Raw genomic sequence first — 17,036 nt, 5'->3', positions numbered from 1 at the left:
TTGATGCAACATTTAGATTAGACCCCAAATGTATGTTTAAATTATGTAGCTTCTTTATGCAACCCGCTCTTATGTATGTACAAGGTATCATATAGGCATACAGGGTATGGGATATATATATATAGGTGAAGAATCACAGCAAAATAGTTTGTTTTCTGATTTTTTTAATAAGCTTTTCATGAAAGATAAACTGAACGTCAGAGAACACCCACAAAAAACAGAAAACACATCTTTTGTTTTTTTTAAAAAAAGAACAAACAGTTCCAAAACAGCTGGGGTGCCGATTTGTTTGCTGGGGTGTCATAAAGGATGAACACTTCATCTCAAACACTAACTGTTAAAGGCAAGGGCGAAGGGACTGGACGTCTCACCTCCTCCGATCACCCTGGTTTTCCATTTGAAATCAACATTTACACATAATGCATACAACAGTCCAAACAAGGAAAGAAAGAAACATTAGGAATATATAGGTAAGGGATAAAATTACATTTGTACAAAAATAGATTTTTTTAGATGTCTCCTTTCTTGATGTTTTTGTCAAAACTGCTGCGGCAAAGGCAATAATAATTACACACTGGGTTAGACTACATTTATTGCAAAACAACCCAAAAGCAAACGAAAAAAAACCCTTTCTTTCAGATGTCAAGCACCTGAAAATAGATGCACAGGCTCAAAGCACAAGGTATTTAATACCTAGCTCTCTTCTGCTCCTCCGTGCTGCATGTTTGATGTAGAAGTCAGGATGATGCTTGTTAGGAAAGCCCCCTTTACAGTAAAGAACACAATCAACAAGATAAATTGCTTAAAGCAAACCAGACCAGACAGCATAGATCTGAACAATCAAAGGTATGTGTTGGTCATTACCATGAAATATACCACTACTAAGTGTACGGTTTTCTGAAACTTAAATGGAAATTACTCTTAAAGGTCATATAGCCATCCCACATTTTGAAACCTCATAACATCGGCTGGCATTTTATTAAACTGGAAACTGGTCAGGCAACATATTCTTCTGTTTTGACAAAGCAGGTATCACAGCTCCCCTTTCAATTGCTTATCTGATAAATCCCACTTCTTGGGTAATTTATTAATTAGCCCAGCTATATTTTTTTTTTGTTTACAATTTTGTAAATTGTGGTAAAAAAAAACTCTTCTACAGTTCCCCCCCTCCCCCTTAACATCTTCTAAACTTGTTTTTCCCTCAGTTTAGAGGGAAATGTCAGCTTTTTCCCCATTGTTTTTCAATTCAGCTATTAAACCATCACTTTATACTGCTACAGCTGCTGAGCCACAATCCAGCCAAAAGAGTTTTCTCTACATGCAGCAAAAAACAAATTGTAACAGCTGAGAATTCTAACATACCGATATTTTGGCTTCTTTCTAGAAATGGTAGGATGAAATCTCCAGATTAGTTACTTGCAACCAAACAGGCAAGATGGACCGAAAGACCTCCTCTCATTTGTAACTATTCTAATGTAATTCAGGAATCATATTCTAAAGATGAGGCTACATCTTGTCATCAAGAGTTAACAACACGCTTTGATTTTTTTCTTTCAGTGCATGAGAACAACCTTCTCTCCTAAATCTCTACCTTGTCTTTAACTGTACTAACCAGCATAACGGGCACAATACTTCAGATTTTTTTTCACTTGCTTTATCTACTACATTTTTCTTCACTCCCCCTTCTCGCCCACCCCCAAAAAGCAACCACTAGAAAGGTTTTCAGTAAAATTAAAATCTAAAGAAATTATGCATAATAATTTACTGGGATTCAAAGGCTGGTACAATATTTGCTGGATACTTTTTAGTGCAGATTGGAAAATGCACAACCCAATCTGTAGTGCCTTAAAGCCCTAAATTATTAATGGCTCCAATTTCTAAAGTTAGTGGGGTTCATCTGACCAGGGCGCATTTCCAGATACTTATTTCCCTCCCACTTTGCTAGATAAAACCAATAACAATTAACAAACGATTATATTTATATAAATATACACACATATACATATAGACAAAATATAGCTTTATGGTATATATAAAGCATTTTTTTCAATTATTTGAATGACACTTCTCTGACCTCTGAGCTAGTCTGATTCTCCAGTCAAATCAGATTTTCAAGTCTGTTTCTTACAGGAATTATTCCTTTCATTACAAGTCACAGAGAATTATCAGCATATGGCTTCTTACCTTAGGGGATTTAGTAAAAATCTGTGCTAAAAACATTTTTTCAGTTCCGATATTAATATACTGTATGCAGTTGAAATGATCAATATAGATAATGTGTCTATTAAATATATCAAGGAAGTTAAAAATAAGTCATCCCTAACTACTACTTTGCTGAGAGCAGTAAGTTAATTGTAGGTTCTACTATCGAGAAAAGCCCAGAGAAATATATATTTTTTTAAAAACACCTTCATCAGAAATTCACAAAGGTCTAATCAAATTAATCTAAAAAGACAGGGACTGAAAATATACTGGCATTTGGTTCACTGAAACAGGACCTTGGTTTTGTAAAATGAGGAAAACCTTATTCTTGAACAGTATGTGCATGTGTTTAATGTCATTCTGCCTTTTGAAATGAAAGAAAAAGAAAAATCTCCTAGTCTTAATGCAATAGCCTCACCTGACTTTCAGTTGTGCTTAGTTCTACAGCAAAAGAATAACCAGCCTTTTTACTTATGGGAAAGATAAAAGACGTTTTGTACGTTTTGGGGCCTGTAGGTTTAAAGAATGCCTACTGCTGATTACAGCTTATTGCATAGAAACTGGGCAGAAAAAGCTGTCTTTGCATAGCATGCCCTGGATTGATCAGATCTGAAAAACTGGACAGTCTTTTTCACAGGTAAAACAACAGCACTGTTTCATAGTAACCATGAAATTACCATAAACATGCATTCATTTTTTATTCTTATGGAGGAAATCTGGATCTATATATATTTTTAAAACCTTTTGAAATGTTATTTACTAGCAGATAACAAGAGTTATACCCGTATGAAAATAGTTATACAGTAGTAAATGTCTATGTAATTACTACTATATAATCTTTGTACATTGCAAAATGTGGTGGGATTTATTTGCAGTAGGTGTAAGTGTTGTATATGTAAAAGACATTTGACTACACCTAAGAGAAACCAGTTTCACTCAAATCTGTAGCTCATGATTGTAACATCTCTAACCTCACAATTTAGATGATCTACTGTATCTCCCATTAGCTGGTGAATAATATTTGTTTTGTTTTTAAAAGTACTGCAGATTCGAATGGCTCAAAGTCAGCAGTTTCTGAACACAGCCTAGTCAGGTCAGCATAAGCCAAAGACTAATACCTGAATGCTAACTATGGTCCATTTTTTTAAATTAGTCTGTTCAATCAAATTACAAATGTTTACAATCATTAGAAAACACACACAACTAAGTCTTCCAAGGACTAGTTAGGCAAATTTAGGCTTACAACATCCAAAATCTTTCAAATGTGGTAACTACTGTATATTGTGTTCTTTTCTTAACTGGAGATATATATCCAAAATTTTGGTGCATATCCTAAATAACTCCAGATATTACTTCGATTTTATATCTTGTAATCTGATCTTTTTTGTCTTTTGAATTCATTCAAGTCTTGAGGAAAGTGCTGTTTCACAGCAAAATTGTTAAATTAACTTGCAGTTCTCCTTCTCTGCCATAAGAGGGCAGGTGCCTAACACACACGTGCCTAACAGGGTGTTCCTCAGAAGTTTGCTGCATTGTAATTTACTTTGGGACTTAATCTTTTAGACATGTAAAGAGTTTCTCTACCTGAATTAGCTGAATGACAATCATGCATTGGCCAATCTTTGGAAACACTAAAATGCATAGTTTTGCAGCAGCAAAAATATATGCCATCAATGAACTGTCCATGGACAGTTATTGAAAAAAAAAACGATGAAAGCAGGCTTGTGCAAAATGCTATTTAACCTGCACTTTGCTGTGACCTATAATTGTTAACATAATGTGCAATGACCTGTAATGTACTAACCTGTGATTTCTAGCTGGAAATCTGATGGTAGTCCTAGCTCTTATATATTTATTAATATGGTTTTATCTTTCAGGAAAGGAGCTCCTGTTGACCATGATGTCAACAAGATTAAATCTGGGCATAGCTCTGCCTCCTATTTAAAGAACGCTATGAATCCTTGTCTGTGCACGGCCAATAAGTTGTTAGTCTAACCCATTAACAAAACCAAGTGCTCCCATTCCAAGCCAGGCAATCTCCATGCCCTGAACATCTGACCACTACGCCAAGTACACTGTCAGATGTAATAAGCTTGAGGACTTAATGTTAAGTGCCACGAGTAAGAACATTTTCTTCTTAAAAGAAGAGGATCTACTGCTTATCTGTTTATCCAGGGGATATAAAAAACTGCATATCTGTAGGTACCCATCTGTAGGCAACTACAAGTAACTGTAGATAACTATCTATAGGTAAGACCTCTGTACACCTTCAATACTGTATATGGCTGCATTTTAATATTAGACAACCCTTTTGACTGATACCACATTGCTGTTTTAGGGATTTGGAAAAAACTGAAGCATCCCAGGGTGATTCAGAATGAAAATCATCATAGGAAATTAACATTCAGAATCTGTAACACATTGACCTTACCACATTGGATGCATAAAACTGCAATTTTAAGAACATTATACTGTAAAACGTAAATGTTCATGTAGAATTCTTAGCAACAAGCAACTTGAATAGCCCACACTAAAAGTGAACAGAACATTTAAGGGAAAAGGCTTCAGTCTATACCTTAAGACATTTGCCTTTTCATTTCACAAAAAAGGACTGTGCTTACATGTCTCCCTTATGAAACAGATTGCCAATTAATGGAAATCAGAATCGACAGGTAACATGACCTGCAGGTCTTTTTTGGTTCCCGGAGATGTGATGACAAAGAGGACAACCGGCTTCCACATTACTTCCAGTAAAAACACAGGATGTCAGCCCCCACCTTGAAAAATGTTTAAAATCCTATGACAAATTCAGAACCACAGCATGTATGTCAATACACGTATGTTTTTTGTATTCTTTTTTATAATCCTTTTTCACCTTAAAAACAGCCTAAAATAGTTCTACATACATCTTCTTTTCCCTCCATTCCTGTCCATCACTTTTTCTCTCTCTTATATAAGATATATATTTGTACAATATATAAAACAGACCCACACGCTTTATGAAACTGACTCCTTTTACACACATAAAGAAATGACCAGGGGGTCCAACTCTTTGTGTTGCAGTCATCAAATAGTCCACATGATTGCGAGATAAAGGCTCCTTCTGCGAGCTTGGGCAAGGTAAGCCAGCCTCTTTGTTAGGTCATTTGGTGTGGTGCTTCCAGCATTTCCATAAGGAAGGTGTCAATGGGCGTGTCTCCTATTAGCTTGAAAAAGAAGAGGTGCTCCAGACATTTTAGGCCGATGGAACGCAGGGCAGGTAATCGCAGTAAAAGCTTGGCAAACCTTGCAAAAATTAAACAAAGGAATAGTTTAACATTATATGTTCACATTCCAGAGTAACATCTCTATGTATGTTAGACTATGACTGTATTTCTTAGTCAAGACTTAAAGGTTACTTGTCCTATGAAGTATAAGACCTAACATTTTAGCCAGTATCTTTACACCTGTAATACTATCCACTTATCTGGTATTAAATAATACTGTAGTGCTATAGGACAATATTATCATATTTTGCAATCTTTTAAGGGTCTTATTTTGATGTAACCCAATAGCATGTTTTAAAAAATTGATCAGAACTGATTAGGAATCACTTTAGGAAGCCAGTTACACAGATAAAGTCCTGTCTGCATTGACACAATGTTGCTGTGTTTCCATCCACAACAAGAATGGTTCTAAGACAACATTGGCAATTGCTTTAGTTGTTCACATATATTATTAATTGCTTGGATTTGAAGAAGCAGATACAATTATACAATTTTTACAGACAGTTACACATTGAAATTCGGTATATACTGACCTTCCAGGCTGTTCTGGGTACTTCTGTTTACAGTAGGCTTCCAGTGAGGCATAAACTTTCTCACGCAAAGCCTCTACTTCACTGGGGTTTGAAAGGCCTTTGGAATCTGTGCAGACAGATGAAATAGCATTCAACATGTTCAATTAAACAGCACTTCAAATAGGCAACATGATATATGCTACTTATTTTAACTGCCTATCTACTGCTTACTAATATTACAATGCAGGTTTTTATCAACATTGTAAAACAAATTTTATTTTGAACAGTATTGTATATACCATATACAAGAGGCGTGATCGATTATACTGTAAAGAATTATTCAATGATAATCAGTTAAAGAATCATTAACCACCTGAGTTTCTGGTTGGATAGACCTGGGACAGACATACAAAAATCATCATCAAAGAAAGCTAATCACTTTCAGTAAACGCAGGATCCCTGTCAGAAGTGCGCCCATTGTGGATTACAAAAGTCAATTATTTCTCGAAAAGGCTCAAACTATTCCATTCTAGGCACTAAAGTACTGCTGACACTGCTAGTATTCATTTCAATTGTAGATGTTCACTGTCAGGCTTGAGGTGGACAAAATATCCAGTAAGGTGCTCATGTGATTTTGCTGTGACACAAGTGGTGTCCAACTGCATACCTCTCAGGCAGCTATCTACACAGTACCTTCATGGTTTTACACGAAAAGGTAGAATAATACTATGGAAATAATGTAATGTTAGTCATGTGTATTTTTCACAGGAAGAAACTGATTATTTTCCCAACACAAGGACTAACAGCTTTCAGAGCAAGATATTTGTTGAAAGAAAGAGAAGTGAGGAATAAACAGATGCAGACTTGTGAAGAACACATTTTCTGAAGTAAATGAGTGATACTAGAGACAAAGTTAAAAATCATATGAAGGTAATTCTCTAGTAAAAATAAATCTCAGAGCATTAGTAATTGTTACACTAAACAGAAAGTTTAGTTTTGCTGGCAGCTTACGTTAGTCATCTCTTTTATGATATCATATTATATAGTCTTTTGCAGATACTTTTCTGACAGGCAGCTTTTCATGTTGTGTTGTCTGAATGTGCTGCTTTTCCAGTGAAATGCTGTAAACAAAAATGCATTGGTCCAGCTACTGTACATAATTATCATGTACCTTAAGCTCAAATGACATTCCTATAGTCAGGACCATTCATTTTCCTGCATGGCATTTCTAATAAAGACAGGGTTAAAACATTTCTTGTTGGATATGCAACAAAAGCCTACAGACTAAGCTACATGAATTAGTATAGGAGTTCTTTAGCAACTAATCATTCTGAAAATTAACTCTGAGTTTGCAAAATCTATTGATATCCAACAAATGTTTACATAGTGAAATCTGTTTATTAGTTATATAAACTACTACTACTACTACTACTACTACTACTACTACTACTACTACTAAACAATTGATAGAGCACCTTTCATACAAATAGTATCTTAACATGCTTTACAAACCAAGTGTAAAAATAAAATCTTAAAATTAAGAGATATACTTTCAGTTGTAAAGAAAAACACAGTGATACAGAAAATAAATAAATAAAAATTAGGAAACTTCACAGTATGAATAGAATTTTTGCTATCTATTTGTAATTTGCATTCAGTTTTATGTCTTTGCTTTGCCAGCTTTTCTATGGGGAAGTGTGTGTTAGCCAGACACACACACATATTTAAGAAAATTTAGTTACTGTGGATTTTTTAAATGCTTTTACCTTTAAAATTATTTCAGGTTTTGATTTAATTGCATAGAGCACATTTCAAGTTGGAGCACTATGACCAAGTTGCACAGCCATTTTAACATGGTGAGAGGTGATGCAGTATTAAAAAGGGCTTTGAAAAAGCTCTACATTTTGAAACTAGGCCAGGAAAATCAATTTTTCACAAAGGCAGATTGAAAACTCCAGTACAGAAAATCCTGTCTTCCAAGGATGTATCTTGCATAATGATGAATTTACCACCTGCAACTTCTTAGCATGACTGTTTTTAAAGAGGGTTTTATATCCATGGAAAAAATACTTTTAGCCCAGCTACCAACATTTGCCAAAAATGGTTACTTATTGCTCTGTGATGCCAAAAGCATTTTGTTTTGTGACACAATGAAATATTGACATTTAAATGTATACAACAGCAAGAATATTAAATCATTATTCATGGGGAACACATGTTCTCACTTTCAGATTTTCATGCTCATTATTTTTTCAACTCTTGGTTTTAGATCATAGCACTGACTTGCATGGCTCTCTGACAACAAAACCAGACATGGGAATCCCGAGTGGCTCCACCAGTCAAGGTGATCAAAGTGCAGGTTGCACCCTTTGACCTGGAAGTAGATGGTGCAAACCTACAGGATTCCCCATGTACCAATGCAGGCAAGACACCACTGGGATAGGAGCAAGCATTATTTAGCTATAATCTCAGTGAGGCTGTGACACCTGTGTCCGGCACCTACTGTATAAATTTGAAGTGACATCAGTGAAAGATATGCCTCTCTTCTAACTGATTTTAACTCTCCCACAAGGCACTGCTCTACTCCCATAAGGCAGCCCCTACCTTGTTGGCTCTAACAACTCGGTGTGTCAGAGCAGCAGGTCTCCAGGTACTCTGCTTCCCCACATAACATAGGAGTCAAAAGCTAAGTCTTAATATAACTGTAAAATAATCATTGGATATAAACAAACAAAACTAGCAAATTAAAACAGCAGGCACAGCTTAGCTGCACTGCCTTTTGTAGTAAAATATCCAGACATTAGGTGAATATATACCTGGGTTGAACAAGACAATGGCTCTCAGGCATCCCAGTTCTGTCTTGTCCATCTGCATGTCTCGCATCTTGGATACTAGTTCTGTCAGCACCCTGCACAGGCAGGGAGAGGAGAAAAAACAACAGCAGGAACAGCTAATGAGACTGGGCAATGATGAAAGCACATGTCTCTGGTTTACATAATTAAAAACAAGCATATAAATATTTACTGACCCTCCACCTCCCTCAAACACACAGAAAATAAAACACAAGTTAACAAATACATTCAAACCCCATGCAGTGGATTCTGTTGCTCTTATTATAGTTATTGCTCAGTATTATAATTACACAGCTTTTTTCCTGAACAAAACAAATATAGTTGAGACATCTAAAGGCTCCAATAACAGGGGCCCAATTTTCCACTGAGGGTAAATAGCCAATCTAATTACCTCAGGAGGGCAGTGTGTCCTTTTTGCTCTCAAGTTTAAAATAAAGACACAGACACTTTAGATAAAACATCTGAACACACAAACAGTATAATAAAACTGGAGAACATACATAAAATCCATTTTAATAATTTATCTTTTGTATGTTATTACTTTACAATTCTGCTGTTTTATAAAATATTTGCTTCTGTTACATCACAAATACTACACATGTTGGAACCTTTATGCCTACAGCCTTGGATTGTATTTACAGCATATTAAACTATAAATAAATAAAAAGTATCTCATTCAACACCATAGTGTTCCACTTTATGAGGTAGTATTTGACACCACAGACTTCTTTAGAATACACACATAAACTATACATTTGCCATGTGGAAGGACATGACTAAGAAGGTCTTGAAATTAAATTAAATGGAAAGTGCTGTATAAACTCTATGAACCTACCTTGCTCCACACTTGTCTGATTCCTTTGTTTAAGCAACGCATTGTGTGCTATAAATGATCCCCAGTTCTCATCCTTCTAATTTTGATCCATTTAATGCTCTTTATAAGTGAGGCTCATTTTCAAGAGTTATGGCACTTTGATTAATTTAATTTGCCCCAGGGACCACTGTAAATGGAATGATTAAACTCTTTAAGTTATCCTATCTATTTCATTGGCCATATGCTGTCTAACAGTTGCTCTCTAGAGAGCTGGGTAATATGCTGCGATCACTGCTCTACATCTAAAGGGTCCTCATTTTAATAGTTCAAGGTCCTTTCAGTGATTTGTAAGAGACTGAAATGGTATCCTTAGAAATGCTGGATTGCAAATTAAAAAGTAATATTTTTATATACTTCACTATCTTGTGTTAGAATACATTAAGTGGGCTCTAGTACGCTTTGACTTATTTCAATTTTTTCAGGAACTAACTTAAAGTCCTGTTCTCCAGTGCAGTGCGAAGATTTCAATTTAAACCGTGCTAATCTGTGACCTTATCTTTCTGCTTCATTGAAATATTCAAAAGATTATATCCAACTGAGTCTGACTATTTGGAAACTGGAAAAAAAACACTAATAATTTCTAAAGCCTTGTGTTTTTATTTCTCAAGAGGCAATGTCTTGCCCTAGGGAACACCCTGCTGAATGATTCAATGACCTTGGCTATAATGGAACTATAAAAGGTTTAGAAATGTGATGGGCTTCTCCTGAGAAAGTTAAATTTCACTTTCAGGCAGAAAATGTTTTATAAATCCATAGCTCGGAGCATTAACTGTGCCTCTTGAATATAGAACTCCAAACCATGGCGCAAAGCATTATTTCAGTAGTTCAGTTAGATCCTAATGAATGCAATAGAGGGATTAAATGTATTAGAGGTTATTTGGTGTAACTTGCCTATCTGAGGAAAGGGCAGCCTAGCTGCAATGATAAAGCTGATTGAATCCTCCCTCACTATTGTGAGGAATGAGCTAGGGAGCTGTTGCAAGGATGTAGATGGGTTGGTGGTAGGGCTGCAAGAGGAACCGTGCAAGGTCTTGAAGTTGAGTATATGTAAAGGAGAGAGGGAGTGGGGTAAGATTAGGATCTGACCTTCCAACTGAACTTCTGTTATAAACTCCATAAGATGGGAAACACACCTGTCAAAGATGGCTCCCACCCCTGCACTGTGTGCGCTGTTGCGATGGACATGGAGGCCAGTTGCTAGAAGGATTCCATCTTTAACTGCTATGGAACGGTGTGAGAATGAAGCAATTAAGAGTTCGTTCCACCCTGAAACAAAGGTTAAAAACAAGAATGAATGTTTTTAGATCTATATCTTTCACTTAAAGGGAGACAGCATGCACTTACTCATATATATCACTGTACATTTAATTTAACTTAATTAATTTTCAGCAAGTGGGCCTGATCTCAGCAAGAGCTATGGATTAATTTATTAGTTTAATTTTTAAGTGTACATAATATGAACATGTACAACAAAAATTCAGTTTTGCAGTGCGTAATGAGAAACAATGACTTCAGATGTTGCTAAATTAAATTTGTATCAATAAATCAACATTTAAACTCTAAATTGTAAAATTTCTTTATTGTAAAAATTAGAAAAACAAATCTGTTGTTATAGCCCAAAACAGAAGAAACCTCACACATAAAATTATTTTCAGCTTCGATCATTTGTATTTGTGCAAAGATGTCCTGAGTGGACAAGTGTGTTAAAAAGTTTTTTTTATTTTCCTTTTAATTTAGAAGGTATTATGTTTCTATCATAATCCGCATAAGGTAATAAAATCTCATTTTAAAAAAAAGAAACAAAACGAATGGTGTTTTTCAGTAAATAGGACATTTTGCTTTAATGATTGTTGTAACACTGATGCTTTTTATTTAGATCTGCAACGTTTTACTTAAAAATGTGCAAAATAAAAACACAAGACAATCTTTGTGCTGTGTGCCAGGAATGATGTAGTCTTTGCTGTAGTTTTAATGACTGGGCTCCTTTAAATGTTCTGCCTAGCAACATATTCTATTTTCCCCCGTGTTCTAAGAAGATGCTTTTATCCTGTGAGACTGCAGAACTAAACAATTTATTAAAAGACAGCTTGAGATCTTCTGAAAAGGCAGATTCATGTGCAAGTGCTCATTAACATCATATAATTCTTACTTTTCTTTTAATAACTTATAAAAGCAGAAATGGACAAAGTATTGGTACATTAGCAGAAATGGACAAAATACAGACATTAAAAACATGGCTCTATCAACTTGAACTTGAAGTCTGACATGGGAAGAAAAACAAAAACTGAACAATAAAAAAACAAAAAAAAACTTTTAACTGTTCCACCACTCAAAAAAAAAGATAAATCAAATTTAACCAAATTGATAAACACACTCCCCTTCCCCTTCATTACATTTCCCTCTCTGTTGACTCTCATGCCAGCACTTCTGTCTTGTCTCGCTATTAGCTAAGTTTTATAATGTAAATTTTTCATTTTCAAATCTTAGTAAAAAGGCTGCAGGGGTGGCTTTCAATAATGTATCAAGCAAGAAGTTAAAACGCTAGAGGGAAGCTGAATCACAGTCCACCACTCATCAAATCAGAACTCAAACAGGCACTCAGTCACACTTGCTCTCCTGATGACAGGACAGGCCCCTGCAGGAATACAACTCCCCTGACGAACCTTCTGAAACACCTAGAAAATCACAACTCCCCCTCCCCCAAATCCTACCACATCAAATGTCCTACAGGAGGCCAGGGACAAAAAAATACAGCAGTCTCAAAAATATAACTTCTTCTCCAATTCATTACACACAGAACATCAGCACTTCAATCACACAAACCTCACAATCATGCTAATTGTGAAGCAAGGTGAAAGGCAAAAGGAGGAAATTCCATCATTTTTCATGCAGACCACACCTGAAAAAAGACTGGTGCTACAGGGGATTACCAACCCGTTAAGTTTTCTACTGATGTTATTTGAAATTAGTATTGAAAACTGCAGGGGAGCTTTACATTTGAATCAAGTCTGATTCTGGGTGATGTTGTAAATCATTGTTCATATCAGCATTGCCTAAGCTCTTTAGTGAATCCAGCCCTTTCAACAGAACACGCCTTTGTCTTCACTGTCATTCTGACACCAAAAACGGAGAAGTCACAGGTAGGGCTGTGACATATGGTACATACACATGGGAGAAGGAAATGGAGCTCTCCTCAATGACAGAGCTCTTCCACAAAGCGATCCTTCTGTTTTCTGTTTGTGTGAATGAGATATAGAGGAAGTGCAGAGAGACAATGAATTAAAAAAAAACAACAACCAATCTGTAAATCTAAAGTGGATGTCAAATATGAAGCAAAACACTCAGGACTCCTGATCCAAGGGTTGCAGGTTAAAATCCCATCTGAAGTGCTGCAGCTGTACTCTTGAGAAAGACCCTACCAGGATTGCTTTTTAAATGGATACCAAAAAGTAAATATAAAGAGAAAAATAGGCACTTGTAATAAACTTAATAAATGAATCATTTTAATTAATTGTAAAAATTCTAATGTTTTTGTTTGCATTCCTAAATTTATCTAATCCTTTGAAATGTTGTCAAATCACATGACATTTTGGTCCGATATTCTCTTTCACTAGCACTACAACTTAAAACACCCATTAACTGATGAATGCTCATGTTGTTCTGTTTTATCAGGTTGAAAAACATTAAAAGCCCTGAATCTTGCTTAGAAAAAAAGAGAGGCACAGAATCCAGAAACATCTCTTATATGCAGACATTCAAATTAATTAACCAGATACACTAAACTAATTGATACTGGATAGATGAACAATTGAGATTTTCTGTCTTCGATGTCAACTTTCCTCAGAACAATAGACCAATTGCTGTATCACAACATCTCTTATTTATTTAACATAACAATAAAATGATTGTCTGCAAGTCATGTTAACTGCTGCTGTTGTGTGAAGCTCCTGCATGCCTAATACCAAATAAAATAATCAAATTGCAATGGCAGACGATATTCTTAGGCACAAGGCAAGAATTTGTCCTTGAAGATCTCATTTTAACATTTCCTTCTCTTTTGATTTTGTGTGCGTTTCCAAGGGAACTAGATTTCGCATTATGGCTAGGGAAAATCTAAACTAAGATAATACGTAACACAAGGATAAATATGTACGTATGTATAAGTACAAAAAAATACCTTTATGGTTTTCTGTGAAAAGAATGGCTTTGGATAAAATAATCTTTATTGGAAAAGTAAAAAAGTATTTCTTTATTTTATTGGAAATGCAGCTAAAAAAAACCTCCAGTTGATGGCGAGCACAAAACAGCAGGAGCACTTGTGTTTCCATAGCGATGTCGGTTCAGGGTAAGGGGTCACTCAACAGGTTCAGGTAGCTATGGAAGCAGGTATGGCTGGCATTTAGATTCTGAAGTACTAAGCTCTGAAGACATATTAAGTAAAAATTAAAAATCTGTGCTACCATGAAGAGGTCTTTCCAAAAAACTATTTTAATGTGAAAACAGATGTACAGAAGCTCTTATTTGAATAAAAGGTAAAAATATTTCCTTTAGACATAAAATAAAGGAGAAATCTGCTTTGGACCCACCTGCTCGTAGGAGAATGACTTGGTCGTCAAGTGGCAGTTCCGAGAAGTGTGGGATTCTCTTTGCCCACTCTACAAGTGTGAACAGTTGCTTATCTGCTGCTTGGCAAATGTTGGTGACAGGGTCATTAGGCTGCAAGAGAGAGGAAAAAACAAGGCATTAATGGTGTATCTTAATGGACAACTATACAAAAAGGAACAGGTAAAGGTTTATTCCATGCTGAAAGGAAAAGAGACTGTGAAGGACATCAGTCGAAAAGTTGTGTCTCTTTTCTTTTCTGTGTGGAATAAACCTTTGCCTGCTCCTTTTCAGCCTACACACACTGATACAGCTATCTGCTCGAACTGTAACATAAGCTGGAATGAAATGCTCTGTTTTTTAAAATGTTCTTATAATGCTGAAAAAAAAAAGAAAATTTAGTACTTATGCGTCCTTGGACCAGATCCATTCATTGTAAGAAAACACACCCTTTGTAAAAATTCATTTGCTAACACTAAATCTCACTATCACAATGGAAAAGTAATGCCACTGCATTACTACCACTGTGATGAGTACTGACCTTAATCTGTGGTATATGACAAAGTATTACAGAATTTGTTTCGGCATTCAGCTTTTAATAATAAAAAACATACTTTTTAAGGAGTCTTTTCACAGTTTTTATGTAAAAAGATCCAGAATGATCTCACCCCTGCATTGTAGAAAGTACATTTGAGACACTGGAGGACTTCACACCCCTTACCAATGTAGAAAATGTGTATGTTTCCATGGCAACAGTATTACAAGCAAGGTGACCTCAGAGAATTGAAGGCACGCTATATATTTTAGCACAAAATAACACTTTAAATAGACTATAAGATGTGAAGTAGGTGAGAAGCAAAATGTTTCTTGATTCTCACAGGCATGAAAGGGGCTATTGTTCAAAAATGCATCGACCAAACTACCCTTCTCAGGTTTTAAGTCAAGACTGTTTGGCTCGGCCCACAATAAAACCACCTCTCTTCAACACTGAGGCCTCAAATCTACTCAAGTCATTAAACTTATACACAGAGGAGGAAGAGATGTAAAACAAATACACATTTTGTCTTGGCATTTGCAGAAAATACCTAAAAATGAGCATAAAAAATTAGCAAGCATTTTTTCTGTCCTCTGTGGTGTTTCCTGAAGAAGACACAGTAAATTATGTATTTTATTTTACCTACCCTGGGACTAGACTAGCCCATCAAGAAGTATTACTTTTAAACAAGTATACGAGGGTTGAGTTGGAAATGCATGTTTCTGAAAGCTGACACCTTTAATAATCAAAAAGTTTCATAATGAACAATGACATCCGAGAATCACATGCTTTGCATTTTTTTATGATTATTTAAGAATAATAAGTTTAAAAATGTTAGCTTAGCCCACATGATTAAGAGTTAGCACCCTGGTCATAGGACAAAGAGGCTCTACCCCAAAAAAGAAACAAGTAAACACCAAAAACATTGTGAACATTACGATAGTAAATCATGGATGGAAACATGGCCAATTAGAAAGCATCAAGAGGCCAAGAGGAAGGAACCTGAATTTGAGCTGGAGGTAGGACGCCAGACAAGACTATGGCCCAAGAAGATGACATTAGGAACAGCAGGGGACAAGAGAGGGAAGCCTGGGGTCACGTTGGACATCGGTGAACAGAAGCAGAATAGACCACAGAAGAACATGCAGTCCACATAATGAGTGTGAAAAAGTGAGGGGATCATGAAACAAGATGCATATTTTGTTTTGTTCCGTCTTATTTTTCTCTTTACTGTCTGTTGTTTGAAGCACGTATAGAAAAATGTGTCAAAAATGCAAGGCGAACACAAAATGAGAAGTGTACTTTTCCTACTTTCCATCTTGTTTTCTCTTTCCTGCCTGTTATTTGAAGCACAATCTATGTAATGATTTTAGTGGAAAAATGTGTGAAGAGGTGTGTGCATTAGTTATACATGGCAAAAGTTGGTAATGATTCCAATATACAACTGGATGAGACTGGTTTAACTGACATTATAATAATAATAAACTTTATTTTATATAGCGCCTTTAAAGGTGGCTTCTCAAAGCGCTTTACAGGATGACAATAACAATAAATAAGAAGACTACAACAATAAATAAGAAAATTTCACAAGACAGGACATAATTATAATTACAACAATACAACAATAACAATAGAGGAGACCGTGGAAGATGGTATTAAGAAGAGCAGAGGGGTGAAGAATGGAACCAGTTAAGTAAAGGCTTCACTGAAGAAGAAAGTTTTGAGTCTGGATTTGAAGGAGTTTAGAGAAGGTGACTCTCTAATATCCTTGGGTAAAGAGTTCCAGAGCTTGGGGGCATAGCAGGAGAAGGCCCTGTCGCCCATACAATGTAGACGGGCTTGGGGGACAGTAAGGAGGGCAGAATTTGAAGAGCGGAGGTTGCGAGGTGGGGAGTAGGGCGATAAAAGTTCAGACAGGTATTGAGGTGCCAAGCCATGTAAAGCCTTGTAGGTGAGCATGAGGATTTTAAAGTCTACGCGGAATTTGACCGGAAGCCAGTGCAAGGACTCCAGGATAGGAGTAATGTGAACACTTGTACTAGACCTGGTCAGAATTCTGGCTGCTGAATTTTGGACATACTGCAGCTTGTTCAGAGTAGATTTAGATACACCAGGGAGCAGAGCATTGCAGTAGTCAATTCGAGAGAATACAAATATGTTGATCAGCTTTTCAGCCACAGTTAATGATAGCAT

General features: G+C 36.0%; 1 protein-coding gene across 2 annotated transcripts in view; it reads right to left on the bottom strand.

Annotated features, from left to right (window-relative positions):
* Window positions 1–147: 147 nt before the first annotated feature.
* Window positions 148–17,036, bottom strand: part of rxraa (retinoid X receptor, alpha a) — a 141,491-nt gene continuing 124,602 nt past the window's right edge. For both annotated transcript variants that reach the window (XM_015366946.2, XM_006640664.3), the window contains exons 7-11: window positions 14,293–14,422; window positions 10,840–10,972; window positions 8,797–8,888; window positions 6,002–6,107; window positions 148–5,487 (exon numbers count right to left, since the gene is read on the bottom strand). In XM_015366946.2, the coding sequence (XP_015222432.1) occupies window positions 5,340–5,487; window positions 6,002–6,107; window positions 8,797–8,888; window positions 10,840–10,972; window positions 14,293–14,422 (609 nt within the window). In that variant the 3' untranslated portion in view covers window positions 148–5,339. The remainder of the gene's footprint in view (window positions 5,488–6,001; window positions 6,108–8,796; window positions 8,889–10,839; window positions 10,973–14,292; window positions 14,423–17,036) is intronic.

The sequence above is a fragment of the Lepisosteus oculatus genome, chromosome 24 (assembly GCF_040954835.1).
Source record: "Lepisosteus oculatus isolate fLepOcu1 chromosome 24, fLepOcu1.hap2, whole genome shotgun sequence".
NCBI lineage: Eukaryota > Metazoa > Chordata > Actinopteri > Semionotiformes > Lepisosteidae > Lepisosteus > Lepisosteus oculatus.
Note: the sequence above shows the minus strand (reverse complement) of the source record. Positions and strands in the feature narration are given on the sequence as shown.